Genomic DNA, 18,763 nt, shown 5'->3' with positions numbered 1-18,763 from the left:
AGATAAGTGTGCGACTCCCTAACCGAAAACCAATACAACAACTTTGTACTGAGAGACTGGTATTATTCTTGGAATAAACTAAAGCAATGAGTGACAGAAGAGATTACAGAAGTCAGATTTTATGACTATACCAGCCAGTTATAGGGAGAGATGTGCGTCACTTAGATGTGCAAGTTTTCCTCGATGAGATGAGATTTAAACCAACTAGTCTGGATAGAGTTACCTGCGTGCCAGGTGGATTTTCTCGAGAGCAAAGGTTCCAGGAGGAACGGATGACTCCTCTACAGAAGTAGGTTCATCACCTCACATCCCAGAAGTCAACACCACCGTCCAAGGGGATGGCGTGCAGCTCCTGAGGGCGAGGGTTTATAAATTCTAGAAACATTACTAATTACCGGAACACAGACTCTAATCTATCCTATAGACTGGCTATTTAATGCAGTTAAATGGTCAGCAACCTAAAGAGTATAATCCTAAATTAATCTCACTACTTTACATCAATCTCAGACACTGATCTAGACTATAAATTGATTAATTAGAGTTTCCAGCTTTTTGCCATTTAAACAAAGGAAAAGAACAAGAATAGACCGTTGGTCCATTGAGCCTGTCCCAGTCACAAAGCATCGTGATGCCCAGTGTTCCTTCACACTCATTGGGTCATGTAATCTCCTGGAAGAGGCAAAAAGATAATTTGATTTAAACAAACCCTAGGCCAAATAATGGGGGAAAAAGAATCTGAAAAATTGCTCTCCGACCCCATAAAGGCGATCCAAAATAAGTTCCAGGTCACAGTGACCACGAGGTACAAATCCAAGTCTCACCTACCTTCTGTACGCAGTGATATTAGGAACTTGTCTAGTTATTTTTTTCCAACTGTCCCAGTGACTCTGCACAAGACTCGATCTGGCAAACCCCTCCTTGGCCTCACCTCTTCCTATTTCTGTAATTCCCTCCAGCCCCACAAACCCTCCCCGCCGAGATCTCTGCCCTCCTCTAATTCTGGCCTCTTGAGCATCGCTGATTTTCATCGCTCCACCATTGACGGCCGTGCCTTCAGCTGCCTGGGCTCTAAAGCTCTGGAATTCCCTCCCTAAACCTCTCCGCCTCTCTCTGCTCCTTTAAGACGCTCCTTAAAACCTACCTCTTTGACCAAGCTTTTGCTCACCTGCCCTAATCTCTCATGTGGCTCGGTGTCAAATTTTGTTGGATAATCACCCGTGAAGCACCTTGGGACGTTTTACTACATTAAAGGCGCTATATAGATACAAGTTGTTGTTCAAAACCAAAGTTCGGCGCCACCAAACCACCATTTGCTCATTTATCCTAAATTCTCTCCTACTTTCCCCCCACCCCCCCCAAATCATTGGTGAGGTCCTGCATCGAGAGCCCATGAAGTAGTTTCACACACTACAATATAACATTATTCCATAAAATTGGGGTTATTCCAAGAAAATGGGTCTATTTGCAATAAGGAATATACAAAGGTGTTTAGAAATGCATGTTTTTCCAAGTTTAAAAATCTGGGATCTGGTGCAGTACAACCCACTTAATACTGGAATGCTGCCAGAGTGTAGTATCTGGTCATGCTGCAGGATTACATCGAATGTACAGCACAGCAACGGGCCATTCAGCCCAACTGGTCCGTGCCAGTGTTTACGCTCCACATGAGCTTCATCTCGCCCACCAACATAACATTCTATTCCTTTCTCTTCAATCTACTGACCTAGCTTCCCCTTAAAATGCATCTATGCTATTTACCTCAACTACTCCACATTCTCACCAGTGAAGAACGTAAGAATTTGGGAGAAGTAGGCCATTTCAGCCTCATCTGAAAGATGGCACCTCTGACAGGGCAGTATTCGCTCAACACTGCACTGGAGTGTCAGCCTAGATTTTTGTGCTCAAGTCTCCGGAGTGGGACTTGAACCCGCAACCTCCTGATTCAGAGGCAGAGTGCTACCCACTGAGCCATGGCTGACATAGTAGCTCGTAGTAGCAGAATTTAAGTCGTCCCTCTCCCCAGGCCACAGTGCTTCCTCTCTGCACTTTATAAACCAGATGCCATTGAAAACACACACTATTGTGGTGCAGATTGATTCGTGAACTCAGCAAAACTGGCCTCGATTGGCTTGAAATCTGAAATTGAGATTTGATTACGTTCAAACAAGTGTTTTCCTGTCACTACTTCCTCCCCCACAATTTATTTGCGTCGGCCAGTTTTTCCAACAGGAAATAACTCGTTTCCCATCAGTGAGAGGTTTTTAAACTACCTCATTTTTAAAGTACTTTCCCACCCCCAAAGAAACTTTCCTGTTTGACTGAAAATCACGTGGCCTTATTTTAAAACATAAGAAATAGGAGCAGGAGGCCATTCGAGCCTGCGCCGCCATTCAATAAGATCTTCTACCTTGATTCCCTTAATATCCAAAAATCTATCAATCTCGGTCGTGAATATGCGCAGCAACTGAGCATCCACAGCCCTCTGGGGCAGAGAATGCCAAAGATTCACCACCCTCCGAGTGAAGAAATTTCTCTTCATCTCAGTCCTAAATGGCCGACCCCTTATTCTGAGACTGTGACTGTTGTGTCTGTGTGTTGATAGAGACACTGAAGACAGGAGTTGGTTCATAGGTGTTTACTAAGCAAAGTCTGGAGGGGTACTAACGGATATAACACACTATACAGGCTTATATAGCCGAGTGGCCATTACCGGCATTACAGCACACATGGGGCTCTTAAAGGCACATACACTACAATTCCTCCCCTTTTAGCTAACCAGTACATAATATTTTAAGTAATTATTAATTACATGTTATAAGAAAAATAATATACACATTGCTGCAGTTAATTAATTATAAGTCAGTCTCTCTGGAGGCTTCCTGACTTGGTCTGGATAACGCCTCGGTGGTGTAGTAGTTTCTGGTGGTGTAGCAGGTTCTTTTGGCAAGGCTGATTCGGCTTGAATGCCAGTGTCGGGTTCATCGGGTTCCAGTATCACCGGATCGGAGGTAGATATGGGTATCGGGATGGTATGGGGCGGACGTGTAGTGCTTAACCCCATTGTTTTTTAAGAACTTCCTGAATTCTTCGGACACAAATTGCGGTCCATTATCAGAACAGATCTGTTCCGGCAGCCCATTCCTGGCAAATATGGTCCTTAATACTGTGATGGTTTTTTCCGTGGTGGAGGAGGACACCTTTATTACCTCCGGCCACTTGGAGTGTGCATCAACCGCGATTAAGAACATTGAGTCCATAAATGGACCAGCAAAGTCGATGTGTACCCTTTGCCATGGAGATGAGGGCCACTCCCATGGATGTAGAGGGGCTTGGGGTGGAGCGTTTTGGACCTTCTGGCATCCTAGACAGCTCTTGGTCATTTCTTCGATGTCTCCATCGATACCTGGCCACCATACAAACGCTCTGGCTAGGTTCTTCATTTTCACTCCACCCAGATGCCCCTCGTGAAACTCCTTTAGCACTTTATCCTGGAGTTTGGGTGGAATCACCACTCTGGATCCACACATCAAGGTTCCTCGGCATACTGACAGCTGTTCTCTTCTTTGCGAGAATGCTGGCAACAGTGGTTCGCCATGTGCTGGCCATCCCTTCACCGTTAAGTCGTAGACTCGTGAGAGAGTTGGGTCATTTCTCGTTTCCTTTTCAATGGCAGAATTTGTTACTGGTAGACATTCCACTATGGTTGAGTGGAACATCTCCACTGGGTCTACTGTAGGTGCCTCTTCTACCGTTGGCAACGGTAGGCGCGATAAACCGTCAGCATTCCCATGCTGTTTTGATCCTTTGTATTCTATGTTGTATTGGTCCTTTGTATTCTATGTTGTATTGGTGTGCCCCTAGAAAAATGGACCACCTCTGTAGCCTTTGCGCTGTCATAATGGGAACACCCTTTTTAGGGTTGAATATGGAGATGAGGGGTTGATGGTCAGTCAACAAGGTAAATTTTTGTCCGTGTAGGTAATGGTTGAATTTCTTTACTCCCCATACCAGGCTGAGTGCTTCCCTGTCGATTTGGGCATAGTTACGCTCAGCTGAGTTTAATGAGCGTGACGCAAAAGCTATCGGCCGTTCTGAGCCATCAGGGAATTTATGCGATAATACTGCTCCTATGCCGTAAGGGGATGCATCGCACGCCAGTCTGATTGGCAGTGATGGGTTGTAATGAGCCAAAACTTCTTTGGATGTGATTAAGTCTTTGCATTTATGGAATGCATGTTTGCAGTCTTCGTTCCATTTCCAAATTACTCCTGTTTGTAGCAGTTCATTAAGAGGGTGTAGAAGAGTTGATAAGTTCGGTAAAAATTTATGATAGTAATTTATTAATCCCAGGAACGACCTTAATTGTGAAACATTTTCAGGTGCTGGGGCTTTTATGACCGCTTCAATTTTTTCAGGTGACTTATGCAACCCTTCCTTATTTATTATGTGGCCACAATATGATATTTGATTTTGGAAAAATTCGCACTTGGGGCGATTTGCTCGTAGGCCCCGTTCTCTCAGCCTAGTGAGCACCTGCTCCAAATTGGCACGGTGCTCGTTGTCGTTTTCTCCTGTTACAAGGATGTCGTCCAGGTAGCATTGAGTCCCCGGAAACCAGTCGATTGTACTGGTACAGACCTTTGTGTGTATTTATCGTGAGATATTTTTTTTTAGAGGCCTCTTCAACCTCCATCTGTAGATATGCCTGTGCCAAGTCAATTTTGGTGAAACGTTTCCCTCCGGATAGTGAGGCGAAAATATCTTCTATCCTCGGAAGAGGATACTGTACCGTGTGAAGGACCGGGTTTACCGTCACCTTGAAGTCTCCACAGATGCAAATTTTTCACTGTTCTTCAGATTTATTATTATTCAATGCTTTCTTCATGACTGGAACGATGGGTGTTGCCCACTCGCTCCAATCTATTTTGGATAATATGCCTGCATTTTCCAAATTCTCCAGCTCTGCCTCGACTGCTGGACGAATTGCGTATGGCACTGGTCTTGCTTGAAAAAACTTGGGAATTGCTGCATCTTCCACTTTTATTGAGGCGGTGATGCCTTTCAAGGTTCCTAGTTTCTCTTGAAACACTTCTTTGGCGTTGGCCAAGATGTCTTTTAATCGTTCAGGTATGACGTCATCATCGTTTTTTTCTTACTGGTCACCGTCAGTGCCTGAATGGAGTGCCAGTCTAAACGTATTTTCCTGATCCATTCATGTCCTAACAGCGGTGGGCCACCATCTTGTAGAATGTATAAATCCAACTTTTGTATTTCCTTGCTGTTGTATACAACAGGCACCCTTATTTTTCCTTTGGGGTATACTTTCTGCCCCGTATATGTTTTTAAGATAATGGATGTGTCTTTTAAAGGAATATGCGGAAATAGCCTCTCGTAATCCCGTCGATTTATTACGGTCAGAGCTGATCCTGTATCTAGCTCCATTTTAACCGGGGACCCTGCTATCGTGAGGGTAACCCAAATGGTCTGGTAATCATCTTTGGCAAGTACATTATGTAATTTGAGACAGCTTAGTCTCTTGTTTTCGGAGTCGCTATCGCTCTTCTGGTCTTCGGAGCTACTGTCCGTCAGCATTTGTACCTTTCTGTACTTTTCTTTATTGATTTTTTTTTTTTCCTGTCTGTGGATTTATTTTGTCCAGATCGGCATACCCGTGCAATGTGTCCAATCTTTCCGCATTGCCTGCATGCTTTGTCCTTGAACCAGCAGTCCCTCTGGTCATGGGTGGATCTGCCGCAGCGATAACATCTCTCGAAACCCTGTGTCATTTCATGGGTGCCGAAGTCCTGTGTTTTTTGTTGTATTTCTGCAGCTCCTCTTGCGGCTGCTTCGTATGATACAGCCATACTGAAAGCCTTGTCCAGTGTTAAATCTTTTTCAGAAAGCAGCCTTTTCTGTGTTCCTTCACTTAAGAGACCGCAGACGAATTTGTCTCAAAGATAATCTGCTAGTCCTGCCCCGAATTGGCAGCGTTTTGATAGCTTTCTTAATTCAGTGAGGTAATCAGCGTTACTTTCATTCTTGTGTTGATTTCTCTTGAAGAATTTGAATCGTTCCGCTATCAGCAGCGGTGTTAGGTTTAAGTGCTCCTGTAGGGTATCAACAATTTCTTTAAAATCCTTGTCCTTTGGTTTGGCTGGAGTGATTAAATTTCGTAACAGCCCGTATGTCTTTGCGCCCATTAGATTCAGCAGTACTGAAGCTTTTTTTTCATCTTCTATTCCATTTGCAGTGCAATATACCTCCACTCTTTCCACATATGTGGTCCAATCCTCTATCTCGCTATCAAAAGCATCAATATTGCCAGATTTAGGCATTTTAGAAAAGATATGGCGCTTCCCGCGCTTTCCCGCCGCTGCTGCCGATGACAACGCTGTTTCCTGCGGTTTCTGTTCTTTTTTTATTTATTTATTTACAGTTGGAGACTCGTTCCCGCCAGACTTTCTCTCTAGGTCTGAACGCCGACCTTTTTGCAGCGCCGGCCGTCTCCCGAGTGCTCCCTCCCCGTCTGTTACTGCTTGCCTCCGCTTTCGCTGTTTGGCCCAGCTGTAAAACCAGCCGCTGGAGCCCCAGCCTGACGCCCAGGAAGGATTAGCGCAGTACCTGCCACCAGCTTGGCCAGCTGGTGAAACCAAAGCTTTTTTTCACTTTCTTGATTCTTCTGGACGCCAGAGGAATCGATGTCCTTGAGGTGCTGCCGAATTGCAGGTAAGTCCGTCGCCACTGTTGTGTCTGTGTGTTGATAGAGACACTGAAGACAGGAGTTGGTTCATAGGTGTTTACTAAGCAAAGTCTGGAGGGGTACTAATGGATATAACACAATATACAGGCTTATATAGCCAAGTGGCCATTACCGGCATTGCAGCACACATGGGGCTCTTAAAGGCACATACACTACAGTGACCCCTGGTTCTAGACTCCCCAGCCAGGGGAAACATCGTCCCTGCATCTACCCTGTCAAGCCCTGTAAGAATGTTGTACGTTTCAATGAGATCACCTCTCATTACAAAGAAGGTTCACTCCGTTAATCCCGGGGATGAGGGGATGGACATATGAGGAGAGGTTGAGTAGATTGGGACTCTACTCATTGGAGTTCAGAAGAATGAGAGGCAATCTTATTGAAACATACAAGATTGTGAAGGGGTTGGATCGGGTGGATGCGGGGAGGATGTTCCCGATGATGGGTGAAACTAGAACTAGGGGGCATAGTCTTAGAATAAGGGGCTGCTCTTTCAAAACTGAGATGAGGAGGAACTACTTCACTCAGAGGGTGGGAGGTCCATGGAATATGCTGCCCCAAAAAGCTGTAGAAACTACATCATTACATAAATTTAAAACAGAAATAGACAGTTTCCTAGAAGTAAAGGGAATTAAGGGTTATGGGGAGCGGGCAGGAATTTGGACATGAGTCTAGGTTCGGATCGGTCATGGCCCTGTGGGTAGCGGAGCAGGCCCAGGGGCCATGTAGCCTGATCCTGCTCCTATTTTGTGTGTCTAATTCTGTTAGATTCAGGAGATGGTTCAATGATAGTAGATTGGCGGTTAGGATCAGATCAGCCATGATCTTATTGAATGGCGGAGCAGGCTCGAGGGGCCGATTGGCCTACTCCTGCTCCTATTTCTTATGTTATGTTCATTCTTCTATACTCTAGGGAATATAGGCCTAGTCTACTCAATCTCTCCTCATAGGACAATCCCCCCCATTCCAGGAACCAGTCTGGTGAACCTTCGTGCACTCCCTCTAGAAGTTTTTCCTGAATTCCCTACTGGATTTATTAGTGACTATCTTATATTAATGGCCCCCTAGTTTTGGACTCTCCTGCAAGTGGAAACATTTTCTCTATGTCGACCCTATCAAACCCCTTCATAATTTTAAATGCACAAGGAAAACATGCCAAAGGAGGAGCCCCATATGTAAATAAAGTGCTAATTTTGTGGAAGGCTGTAAAGGTGGACACAGCAGCCGGCCCCATAAGAACAGTACAAGACCTGAACAGTGAAGAGTCGCGAGGTGGGAGCTTGGATTGAATCAGCACAAGACAAGTGGAAAGTAGGATTCTTAAATGAGGGAAAGGGGAAAGAAAATAAAAGTGAACGGGCTCAGAAAACTACCCACAACTTGGTGCAAACGAACAAATCTCACTTCGAAAGGGCACATAAACGGCTGGTGTGGGAAAGGGAAATGCCGTTATTTGCCCAGTAGGGAGCATCAACCAGCCCAAACTGTACAGAAAATCTGAATAGCCATGTAGCGGAGTCAAGGATAAACTGGGAAGGTCAATATGATTCTCAAGAGTAAAAGTGTCAAGCATCAATACTATTGTTCCTAGCCGTTTAAAATGAAAATGCACGTTTTAAATGGTTTATGGGGCATGGAGGATGTTATTGGAATAGTCGAGTCTGCAGGTTTCATCAGCAGATGGGCTAAGAACGTAAGAAATAGGAGCAGGAGTAGGCCACACGGCCCCTTGAGCCTGCTCCACCATTCAATAAGATCATGGCTGATCTTCTACCTCAACTTTCCCGCTTGATTCCCTTAAGAGTCTAAGGTAGAGGCAGGTGACATTAGAGGTGGAAGTAGGCGGTCTGTGTGATGGAGAGGCTATAGGGTTGGAAATTCAGCTCAGTTTAATAGGACACCGAGTTTGTGAACAGTCTGGCTCAACCTGAACATTGGTCTTCCCAATGTTTAACTGGCGGGAATTGCATCCAATATCTCCTTTGGCTTGGGAACCATTTACACTTCTGTGAAGCGTCTTCGGATGTTTTTCTACATGAGAGATGCTAAATGCAAGTTGTGCAAAATGCAATGTATAAAGTAGGCACGCAAAGAGCAAATTGTGTTCACAGAGTAAGATATATAGAATACCAAAAGTACAAGGCTCAAGACTGTGACAGAGCCCAGGATTGTCCAGTGACCACAGAGCAAATGCTTGGCCTAACATCTTCATACATGACTGGGAAACAATGCTGAGACACCTTCTCTTAGCCACTAGAGTTTCTTAGCAAACAAACAGCGGGACTCACTTCAGCGGTAAATGAAGAAAATACTTGGACAATCCAAGGTTCACACTAGTGTCGTTAAGCTAGACACTACTCAAGACAGAGATTCAAGAGCCCATGCAGCCCTTGGTGTTTGGTTTAAACGCGTTGACACATGCCATTTTGCACGGCAATATCCTTAAACTTTGAAATGTTAAGAATCTACAGGGGGAGAAAGCAACTTACTATCCTTTTTTACATCCTTGCATACAGAAAGATACCTCGGGGGGAAATGTGTTCACATTGGACGAAAAAGGGGGATAAATAGTTCCGATTGTTGCTTTGAGTTGAGGGTAAGAGGGAGCATCACAGACGCTCAAATTGGTTTTACCAAAAAGAAATAAAACACTTCGCAAAGACATCTGACTGAAATTTATTTTAGTTCATTATATGCCCGGGACTGAAATTCATGTTTAGCTTATTAGACACCTAGGACAATGTTTGCTCATCAAGCCATACAAATTTACATATAATGTGATGGCCAACCACTATTAACAAGAACAATTCCATATTTTACAGTGAACTCTGCTCATTTGAATACATTTTTGCCAAAATAAACCCCTAAAAGTAAGATGGTATTCAAATGCTGCATTCATACCACAATTCAAAGTTTATTATACAGGAATGACGGCGCTTGGGCAATAAGCACCGACACCTTCACAATAAACAGTCTAATAAGACAAAATTGATGTAGTTAACCGATTACTTATATGTAATTTAAATAAAAATGAGCTAAAATATGCAGCCTACGCAAAACACAGAGTGCTTTTCTTTGGGATCTGCACAAGGTTTTTGCAACCTTACCAAGAACCTATTTCAGCAATCTGTATAAATTAAAATGAAATATAGATTCTTGAGATGTTAAGGGAAATGGATCTTTAGATTCATTCTCAAGGCTTTGCTCGCTGAAAGAATACCTGCAAGAGAAAAAAAAAACACACAATCAGTTAGTCTGCTATTTTAAAGGCATTTGAAAGAGTTTTCTTGGAATAGGCGACGCCCCATTAATTTACAACGCTATGCGGCTTTCTTCACTGCAGAATTCGGCACAATTCAGACAATTACAGGTTTACTTTGTTGAACTTTTCTAAATCTTTAGATAGCAAGTTTGGGAAATCTCCATTGTCATCCATTAATTGGCACAGGTGCGTATCGCGCATCGATATTAGAAAAGGCCAACTCCAGAGGGCAATCCACAGCTGCTTTCTCGTACTCTGCCCCCTTCAGATTTGTTCCAGCATGAATACACAACATAAGAATTAGGAGCAGGAGTCGGCCATACAGCCCCTCGAACCTGCTCCGCCATTCAATAAGATCGTGGCTGATCATCGACCTTTCCCGCCCGATCCCCATATCTATTGATTCCCCTAGAGTCCAAAAATCTATGTATCTCAGCCTTGAATATACTCAACGACTCAGCATCCACAGCCCTGTGGGGCAGAGAATTCCAAAGATTCACAACCCTCTGAGTGAAGAAATTCCTCCTCATCTTAGTCTTAAATTCCCAACCCCTTATCCTGAGACTATGCCCCCTAGTTCTAGACACTCCAGCCAGGGGAAACAACCTCTCAGCATCTACCCTGTCAATCCCCCTCAGAATCTTGCATGTTTTAATGCGATCACCTCTCATTCTTCTAAACTCCAGAGAGTATAGGCCCAACCTACTCAATCTCTCCTCATAGGACAACCCTCTTGTCCCAGGGATCAATCTAGTGAACCTTCGCTGCACCACCTCTAAGGCAAGTATAGCCTTCCTCAGGTAAGGAGACCAACACTGTGCACATTACTCCAGGTGTGGTCTCACCACGGCCCTGTACAATTGTAGCTAAACTTCCACCACCACTAGGGCAATGAGCATCCTTGCCAGGATGTATTTTAAGTGGAAAAGAGGAAAAGAAAAGTTCACTGCATGTTCAGCTTACTTTCGTATCGAAAATTACAGCACATCATCTGATGGCTCATTTGGTAAAGGCACCATGTAACTGAGCCTCACAGACTCAAATTCCCAAGACTGCAGAGTTAGGCTATCTTAGGCAGGCCAACGGGAGGGGGAGTGCTCCCAACTAGCCTTCTCGGCCTAAGGAGAAGAAAATCAGCCCAGGTTGCCGCTCCTGTTTGGTACAGGAAACTCTCGATTTACCGGCACCTAAATAACCGGAAACCTCTGTTAACCGGCAAAATTCAGGAGTAGGTTCAGGTAAGTTTTACTTCATATTAGTGGCCGTTCCTGGATCTTGGCCATGTAACCGGGGTTCCTGCACCTGTTGCTAAGCAACAGGGAAGCCTGGATTTGTTGCTGTGTACGGAGCTCTCGTACCTTTTACTATACCTCTCTGTAATCCGGACTTTTTGATAAACCGGCACCACGCCGGTCCCGGATAAAAAAAGAGTTTCCTGCATCCAGTGATCCCTGCTGTACAGTACAAGTTGGCCGGTGAGTATGGACTCAGCTGTGATACCATCCGCGACCAAATGCACAGTCAACGCCAAGGCTTACACATGGAGGGTCCATGGAGCTGGCTGTATGCGGTAATGGGTCGACAAGGAGTCACCAATAAACACATGACACCAGTGAAAAGCATCAGATGAAGGCGACCAAGCAGTGCTGGCGACCAACAGATCCGGAACATAGAATGGTTACAGCACAGGAGGCGGCCATTCGGCATTCGGCCCATGCAAGAGCACTTCAGCTAGTCCCACACCCCAGCCCTTTCCCCGTAGCCCTGCAAATATATTTCCTTCAGGTACTTATCCAATTCCCTTTTGAAAGCAGTGATTGAGTCTGCCTCCACCACCCTTTCAGGCAGTACATTACAGATCACAACCACTCGCTGAGTAAAACAATTTTCCTCATGTCGCCTTCTGCCAATCACCTTAAATCTGTGTCCTCTGGTTCTCGACCCTTTTCTGCCAATGGGAACAGGTTCTCTCAATCTACTCTGTCCAGACCCCTCATAATTTTGAATACCTCTATCTCCTCTCAATCTTCTCTGCTCTAAGGAGAACAAACCCAGTTTCTCCAGTCTATCCACGTAACTGAAGTCCCTCATCCCTGGAATCATTCTCGTAAATCTTTTCTGCACCCTCTTGAAGGCCTTCACATCCTTTCTAAAGTGTGGCGCCCAGAATTGGACACAATACTCCAGTTGAGGCCGAACCAATGTTTTATACAGGTTCATCATAGCTTTTGTACTCTATACATGAAGCCCAGGATCCTGTAAGCTTTTTTAAAACTGCTTTCTCAAACTGCCCTGCCACCATCACGATTTGTACACATATATACCCCCAGGTGTCTCTGTTCATGCACCCCCTTTAGCTTATATTTCCTCTCCTCATTCTTTCGACCAAAATGCATCACTTTGCACTTTTCCGCGTTAAATTTCATCTGCCACATGTCTGCCCATTCCACCAGCCTGTCTATGTCCTCTTGAAGTCCATCACTCTCCTCCTCACTGTTCACTATACTTCCAAGTTTTGTGTCACCTGTAAATTTTGAAATTGTGCCCTGCACACCCACATCCAAGTCACTAATATATATCAAGAAAAGCAGTGGTCCTAGTACCGACCCCTGGGGAACACCACTGTATACCTTCCTCCAGTCCGATAAACAACCATTCACCACTACTGTTTCCTGTCACTTAGCCAATTTCGTATCCATGCTGCCACTGTCCCTTTCATGACATGGGCTTCAACTTTGCTGGCAAGCCTATTATGTGGCACTTTGTCGAACGCCTTTTGGAAATCCAGGTATAGCATGTCAACTGCATTGCCCTCCTCAACCCTCTGTTATCTCATCAAAAAACTCAATCAAGTTGGTTAAACATAGATAGGAGCAGGAGTAGGCCATTCGGCCCCTCGAGCCTGCTCCGCCATTCAATGAGATCATGGCTGATCATCCAAATTCAGTACCCTGTTCCTGCCTTCTCTCTTGATAACTTTAGCCTTAAGAAATATATCCAACTCCTTCTTGAATATATTTAATGAATTGGCCTCAACTGTCTTCTTTGGCAGAGAAGGCCATAGGTTCACCACTCTCTGGATGAAAAAATTCCGATCATCTCTGTCCTAAATGGCTTACCCCTTATCCTTAGACTGTGACCCCTGGTTCTGGATTCCCCGACCATCGGGAACATCCTTCCAGCATCTAGTCTGTCTAGTCCCGTTAGAATTTTATAAGTTTCAATGAGATCCCCGCTCATTCTTCTAAACTCCAGCGAGTACAAGCCCAATCGACCCAATCTCTCCTCATACGTCATTCCTGCCATCCCAGGTATCAGCCTGGTGAATCTTCGCTGCACTCCTCCCATGGCAAGAACATCCTTCCTCAGTTAAGACAACCAAAACTGCACACAATACTCCAGCTGTGGTCTCACCAAGGCCCTGTACAACTGCAGCAAGACATCCTTGTTCCTGTACTCAAACCCTCTCGCTACAAAGGCCAACATACCATTTGCCTTCTTAACCACCTGCTGCACCTGCATGCTTACTTTCAGCGACTGGTGCACACGGACGCCCAGGTCTCGTTGCACTTCCCCTTCTCCCAATCTATTGCCATTCAGATAATAATCTGCCTTCCGTTTTTGACACCAAAGTGGATAACCTCACATTTATCCACGTTATATTGCATCTGCCATGCTTCTGCCCAATCACCCAACCTGTCCAAATCATACTGGAGTTTCTCGGCATCCTCCTCACAGCACACACACCCACCCAGCTTTGTGTCATCTGCAAACTTGGAGATATTACATCTAGTTCCCTCGTCCAGATCATTTATATATACTGTGAATAGCTGGGGTCCAAGGGCCGATCCCTGCAGTACCCCACTAGTCGCTGCCTGCCACTCGGAAAAAGAGCCGTTTATTCCAACTCTTTGCCTTCTGTCTGCCAACCAGTTCTCTATCCAAGTCAATACCTTGCCCCCAATCCCATGTGCCTTAACTTTACACGCTAATCTCTTATGCGGGACCTTATCGAAAGCCTTTTGAAAATCCAAATACACCACATCCACTGGTTCTCCCTTATCTATTTTACCAGTTACATCCTCAAAAAATTCCAGTAGATTAGTCAAGCACGATTTACCTTTTATAAATCCATGTTGACTTTGTCTGATCCGGTCACTTTTTTCCCCCAAGTGCTCTGCTATTACATCCTTTATAATGGACTCTAGCATTTTCCCCACTACCGATGTCAGGCTTACCGGTCTGTAATTCCCCATTTTCTCTCTACCACCCTTTTTGAATAATGGGGTAACATTAGCTACCCTCCAATCCATGGGTACTGTTCCAGAATCTATCGAATGTTGGGAGATGACCAGCAATGCATCTACTATTTCTAGGGCCACTTCCTTAAGTACCCTAGGATGTAGATTATCAGGCCCTGGGGATTTATCGGCCCTCAAGCCCATCAATTTCCCTAACACCATTTCCCTACAAATACTGATTTCTATCAGTTCCTCACTTTCATTAGACCCCATGTTCCCCGACATCTTTGGGAGGTTATTTGTGTCCTCCTTTGTGAAGACAGAACCAAAGTATGTATTTAATTGGTCTGCCATTTCTTTGTTCCCCATTATAAATTCCCCTGATTCTGACTGCAAGGGACCTACGCTGGACTTCACCAATCTTTTTCTCTTCACACATCTATAAAAGCTTTTAGTCAGTTTTTGTGTTCCCTGCAAGCTTACTCTCATACTCTATTTCCCCCCTCTTAATTAATCCCTTTGTCCTCCTTTGTTGGATCCTAAACTGCTCCCAATCCTCTGGTTTACTGCTTTTTCTGGCCAATTTATATGTCCTCTCCTTGGATCTTATGCTATCCCTAATTTCCCTTGTTAGCCACGATTTGCCTTCAACAAATCCGTGCTGGCTTTCCTTAATTAATCCACACTTGTTCAAGTGACTTAATTTTGTCCCTGATTATTGTTTCTAAAAGCTTCCCCACTACCGAGGTTAAACTGACTGGCCTGTAGTTGCTGGGTTTATCTTTACACCCTTTTTTGAACAAGGGTGTAACATATGCAATTCTCCAGTCCTCAAGGAGGATTGGAAGATTATGGCCAGTACCTCCGCGATTTGTTCCTTCACTTCCCTCAGTATCCTAGGATGCATTACATCTGGTCCTGGTGACTTATCTACTTTAAGTACAGCCAGCCTTTCTAGTACCTCCTCTATCATTTTTTTTATCCCATCCATTGTCTCCTCTACCACCTCCTTCATCACCAAGGAAGATGATGCTGCCATAGACGAAGACAGATGCAAAGTACTCGTTTAGCACCTCAGCCATGCCCTCTGCCTCCACGCGTAGGTCTCCTTTTTGGTCCCTAATCGGCCCCACTGTGAAAAATCCACTGACAATTTAAAAGATGATAATAGATTAAACCATTTCTATATTTACATGAACCTTTTTTTCCCTCGTCAACCTACCTTTAGATAATTTTTAAAGATTTTTCCATCAGCTTGCTGAAGCGCGTGACAGAATTCCTGTAAATATAAATATATAAGAGTAAACATTTCAAATATTTCCTTCATGGTTCTGCATTAACAGAGAATGGCTTTTATGTTGAAGGTAAAGAACTTTTTTTTTTATACGAAAGGTGAAGTACATGGACAAGTATTTTGCATTCTTAAATACTTCCAGGCTGTTGCAAATACCCCCTGCAGCCAACCCAGGGGGTGGTCAGGGACTGGCGGACGAGACAACCGCTGCTAGTTTACGCTTCTGCTGCTGGGAAAATGCTCCAGCCCTTGCTTTGCAACTTCCCTGCTTGACGTAGCTCAGATTGGGAATGGAGTGCAGTCCATTAGAATGCTGAAAGCCCCGCCTCAGTGCACTCCAAGTATAACTTTCCCTGTTCTTGGGCCCCATCATTCCCTTACACCCGCCCTCAGGACTGGAAGATGTTACAGATTGAGGTGTTTAAAATCATGAAGGGTTTGGATAGAGTTAATGAAGAGAAACTGTTTCCAATGGCTGAAGGGTCGAGAACCAGAGGGCACAGATTTAAGGTGATTGGCAAAAGAAGCAGAGGCGACGTAAGAAAAAAAACATTTTTACGCAACGAGTGGTTCAGATTTGGACTGCGCTGCCTGACAGGGCGGTGGATGCGGATTCAACAGTGGCCTTCAAAAGGGAATTGGATAAATACTTGGAGAAAAAATTGCAGGGATCTGGGGAAAGAGCAGGACTAACTGGATTGCTCTTCGAAAGAGCCGGCACAGACTCGATGGGCCAAATGGCCTCCTTCTGTGCTGTTCTATTCTATGATTCTATGAACATCATGCAAGGAGGAACAGAAGGAGGGAAAGGGGAAGGGAAACACCTACCCATGCACCTCTTTCCACACCACTGTCCAGGGCCCCAAACACTCCTGTGTGAGACAGCCAGTTACATGTACTTCCTCCAACCTAGTACAGGAAACTTTGGTTTATCCGGAGGTTAACTGTCCGGAATGCTCGATCCACCGGCAAAATTCAGGAGTCGGTTCAGTAAGTTTTTTTCCTTTCGCTGCTTTTTTTCCCACCGGTCAGGCTCTGCAAGGTCTAGCTAAAGCTGTTGCTTAGCTACAGAGACGCTTGCAAGCTACGGCCGACTGTTTAGAAGCTGTTGCAACAGGGTTTGTTGCTAGATACGGAGCTCAAAGATGTTTTAACATTAGCGCTGGTTTGTCCGGCAGTTTTGATGGGACGGCAACAGCTCGGTCCCGTCGATGCCGGATATCACAAAGTTTCCTGTATACCACATTCACTGCTCAGGGTCAGGTCTCCTCTACGTCAGGGAAATCACACACAGATTGGGTGATCGCTTTGCTGAACACTTCTCATCTGCCTACAGGTGTGGCCCCAAGCTCCCACTCACCTGCCTTTTCGATTCTCAGTCCCACTCTGACCTCTGTGTCTTTGGTCTTCTACACAATTACTAATGAAGCTCAACGGAAGCTCGAGGAACAGCACATTGTCTTTCTCCTAAGCACTTACGTTGCAGCCCCTTGTATTAACAATGACCAACAACTTCAGACCTTAACTGCACCTCCCAATTTTGCTCTGGTAGTAGGTACTGGCAATATGGGATGGGTGTGCCTGTATTTCCAGGGATAGGGGAAGCAAGCAGGTTGGTAGCGGGGAACTCCATCAGAAGACAACTGGCGGCGTGGTCTGCACCCTTGACATCGGCCTTCTTTTTCCCCCTTCCACCAGACTCCTGGGCCACTGGAGACTGCTCCGTATTGCCAGTTTATCACGCTTCCCTTTCTACCTATCCTCCTTCGGCTATTCACACACTCTATTCCTCTTTTTATCATTGAACAATGTCCTATTCTCCACCCAAGCACTTCACAGGTCATTATATTTATTTTCCTGTGTATGGTGCTTTTTCACCCCCCATCCTTTTTGAATGGTATTTAAAATGAGGACAGATTGAGTAGACTGGGCCTATATTCCCTAGAGTTTAGAAGAATGAGAGGTGATCTAATTGAAACATATAAAATTAAGGAGCTTGACAGGGTAGATGCCAGGCCATTTCCCCTGGCTGGGGAGTCTAGAATTAGGGGGGTCACAGTCTCAGAATAAGGGGCCGGCCACTTAAGCCTGAGATGAGGAGAAATTTCTTCATGCAAAGGGTTGTGAATCTTTGCGATGCTCAGTTGTTGAGTATATTCAAGGCTCAGACGGATAAGATTTTTGGATACAGGAAACTCTTATCCAGCACCGATGGGACCGGTGTGGTGCCAGTTGATCAAAAAGTCCGGATTACAGAGAGGTATACTTACCAAGGTACGGGAGCCCCGTACACGGCCACAGGTGCAGGAGCCCCGGTTACACGGCCACTAATATATTGTAAAAAACTTACTTGAACCTACTCCTGAATTTTGCCGGTTAAGAGAGATTTCCGGATATTTAGGCGACGGTTAAAAGAGAGTTTCCTGTACTAAGGGAACCAAGGGATAGTGCAGAAAGGTGAAGTTGAGGTAGAAGATCAGCCATGATCTTATTGAATAGCGGAGCAGGCTCGAGGGGCTGAATGGCCGACTCCTGCTCCGATTTCTTATGTTCTTATGCATTGATCTGCAATATCTTCCAGTCCTGAGGAAGGGTCTAAGAACTGAAACATCGACTTCAGTTTCTCCACAGATGCTGCCTGACCTACTGAGTATTTCGGTTTCCTGCTTTTGAATGGCATCAGTATATTAGCCATTATTCCACAGTTTTAGGCTATTCTGTGACCAGGCTCTGTTCATCACATCATCACAGGTACAGCAGTGAACCTGCACCCCAGCATAATGAGTGGGAACCAAACATGCAAATCCCATTCACAGCACGAGTATGGTTGTCAAGCACAGTACAAATGTTTCCACATTTCATTTTTTTTTAAACTTATGATTGATGTAAAATGAAAAGTAAAAGTTATCTAGAACTGGGGGCAAGGGGGAAGAGAGGAGAGTTCTGTTTTATAGGATGGCTTCCCTACTGTAACTCCTTAAAAATCTAAAACATCCTGTATTGTTAGACCACACTTAGAGTACTGTGCACAGTTCTGGTCTCCATATTATAAAGAAGGATATAGAGGCACTTGAGAAAGTGCAAAAAAAAAATTACTAGAATGATACCAGAACAGATAGGTATAACCTATCAGGAAAGATTGAACAGGTTGGGGCTCTTTCCTCTAGAAAAGAGAAGACTGAGGGGTGACCAGACAGAGGGCTTTAAGA

At 44.8% G+C, this 18,763-nt stretch overlaps 1 protein-coding gene across 3 annotated transcripts in view; it reads right to left on the bottom strand.

The window, feature by feature from the left end:
* Positions 1-9,417: 9,417 nt before the first annotated feature.
* xpot (exportin, tRNA (nuclear export receptor for tRNAs)) overlaps positions 9,418-18,763 on the bottom strand; it is a 61,188-nt gene continuing 51,842 nt past the window's right edge. For all 3 annotated transcript variants that reach the window (XM_086009438.1, XM_086009440.1, XM_086009439.1), the window contains exons 24-25: positions 15,483-15,539; positions 9,418-9,977 (exon numbers count right to left, since the gene is read on the bottom strand). In XM_086009438.1, coding sequence (XP_085865564.1) covers positions 9,951-9,977; positions 15,483-15,539 — 84 coding nt within the window. In that variant the 3' untranslated portion in view covers positions 9,418-9,950. The remainder of the gene's footprint in view (positions 9,978-15,482; positions 15,540-18,763) is intronic.

Source organism: Somniosus microcephalus, chromosome 16 (genome assembly GCF_052327205.1).
Source record: "Somniosus microcephalus isolate GS21.2 chromosome 16, FLI_Smic_1.0, whole genome shotgun sequence".
Taxonomy (NCBI): Eukaryota; Metazoa; Chordata; class Chondrichthyes; order Squaliformes; family Somniosidae; genus Somniosus; species Somniosus microcephalus.
The sequence above is the reverse complement of the archived record's forward strand: the minus strand, read 5'-3'. Positions and strand labels throughout refer to the sequence as shown.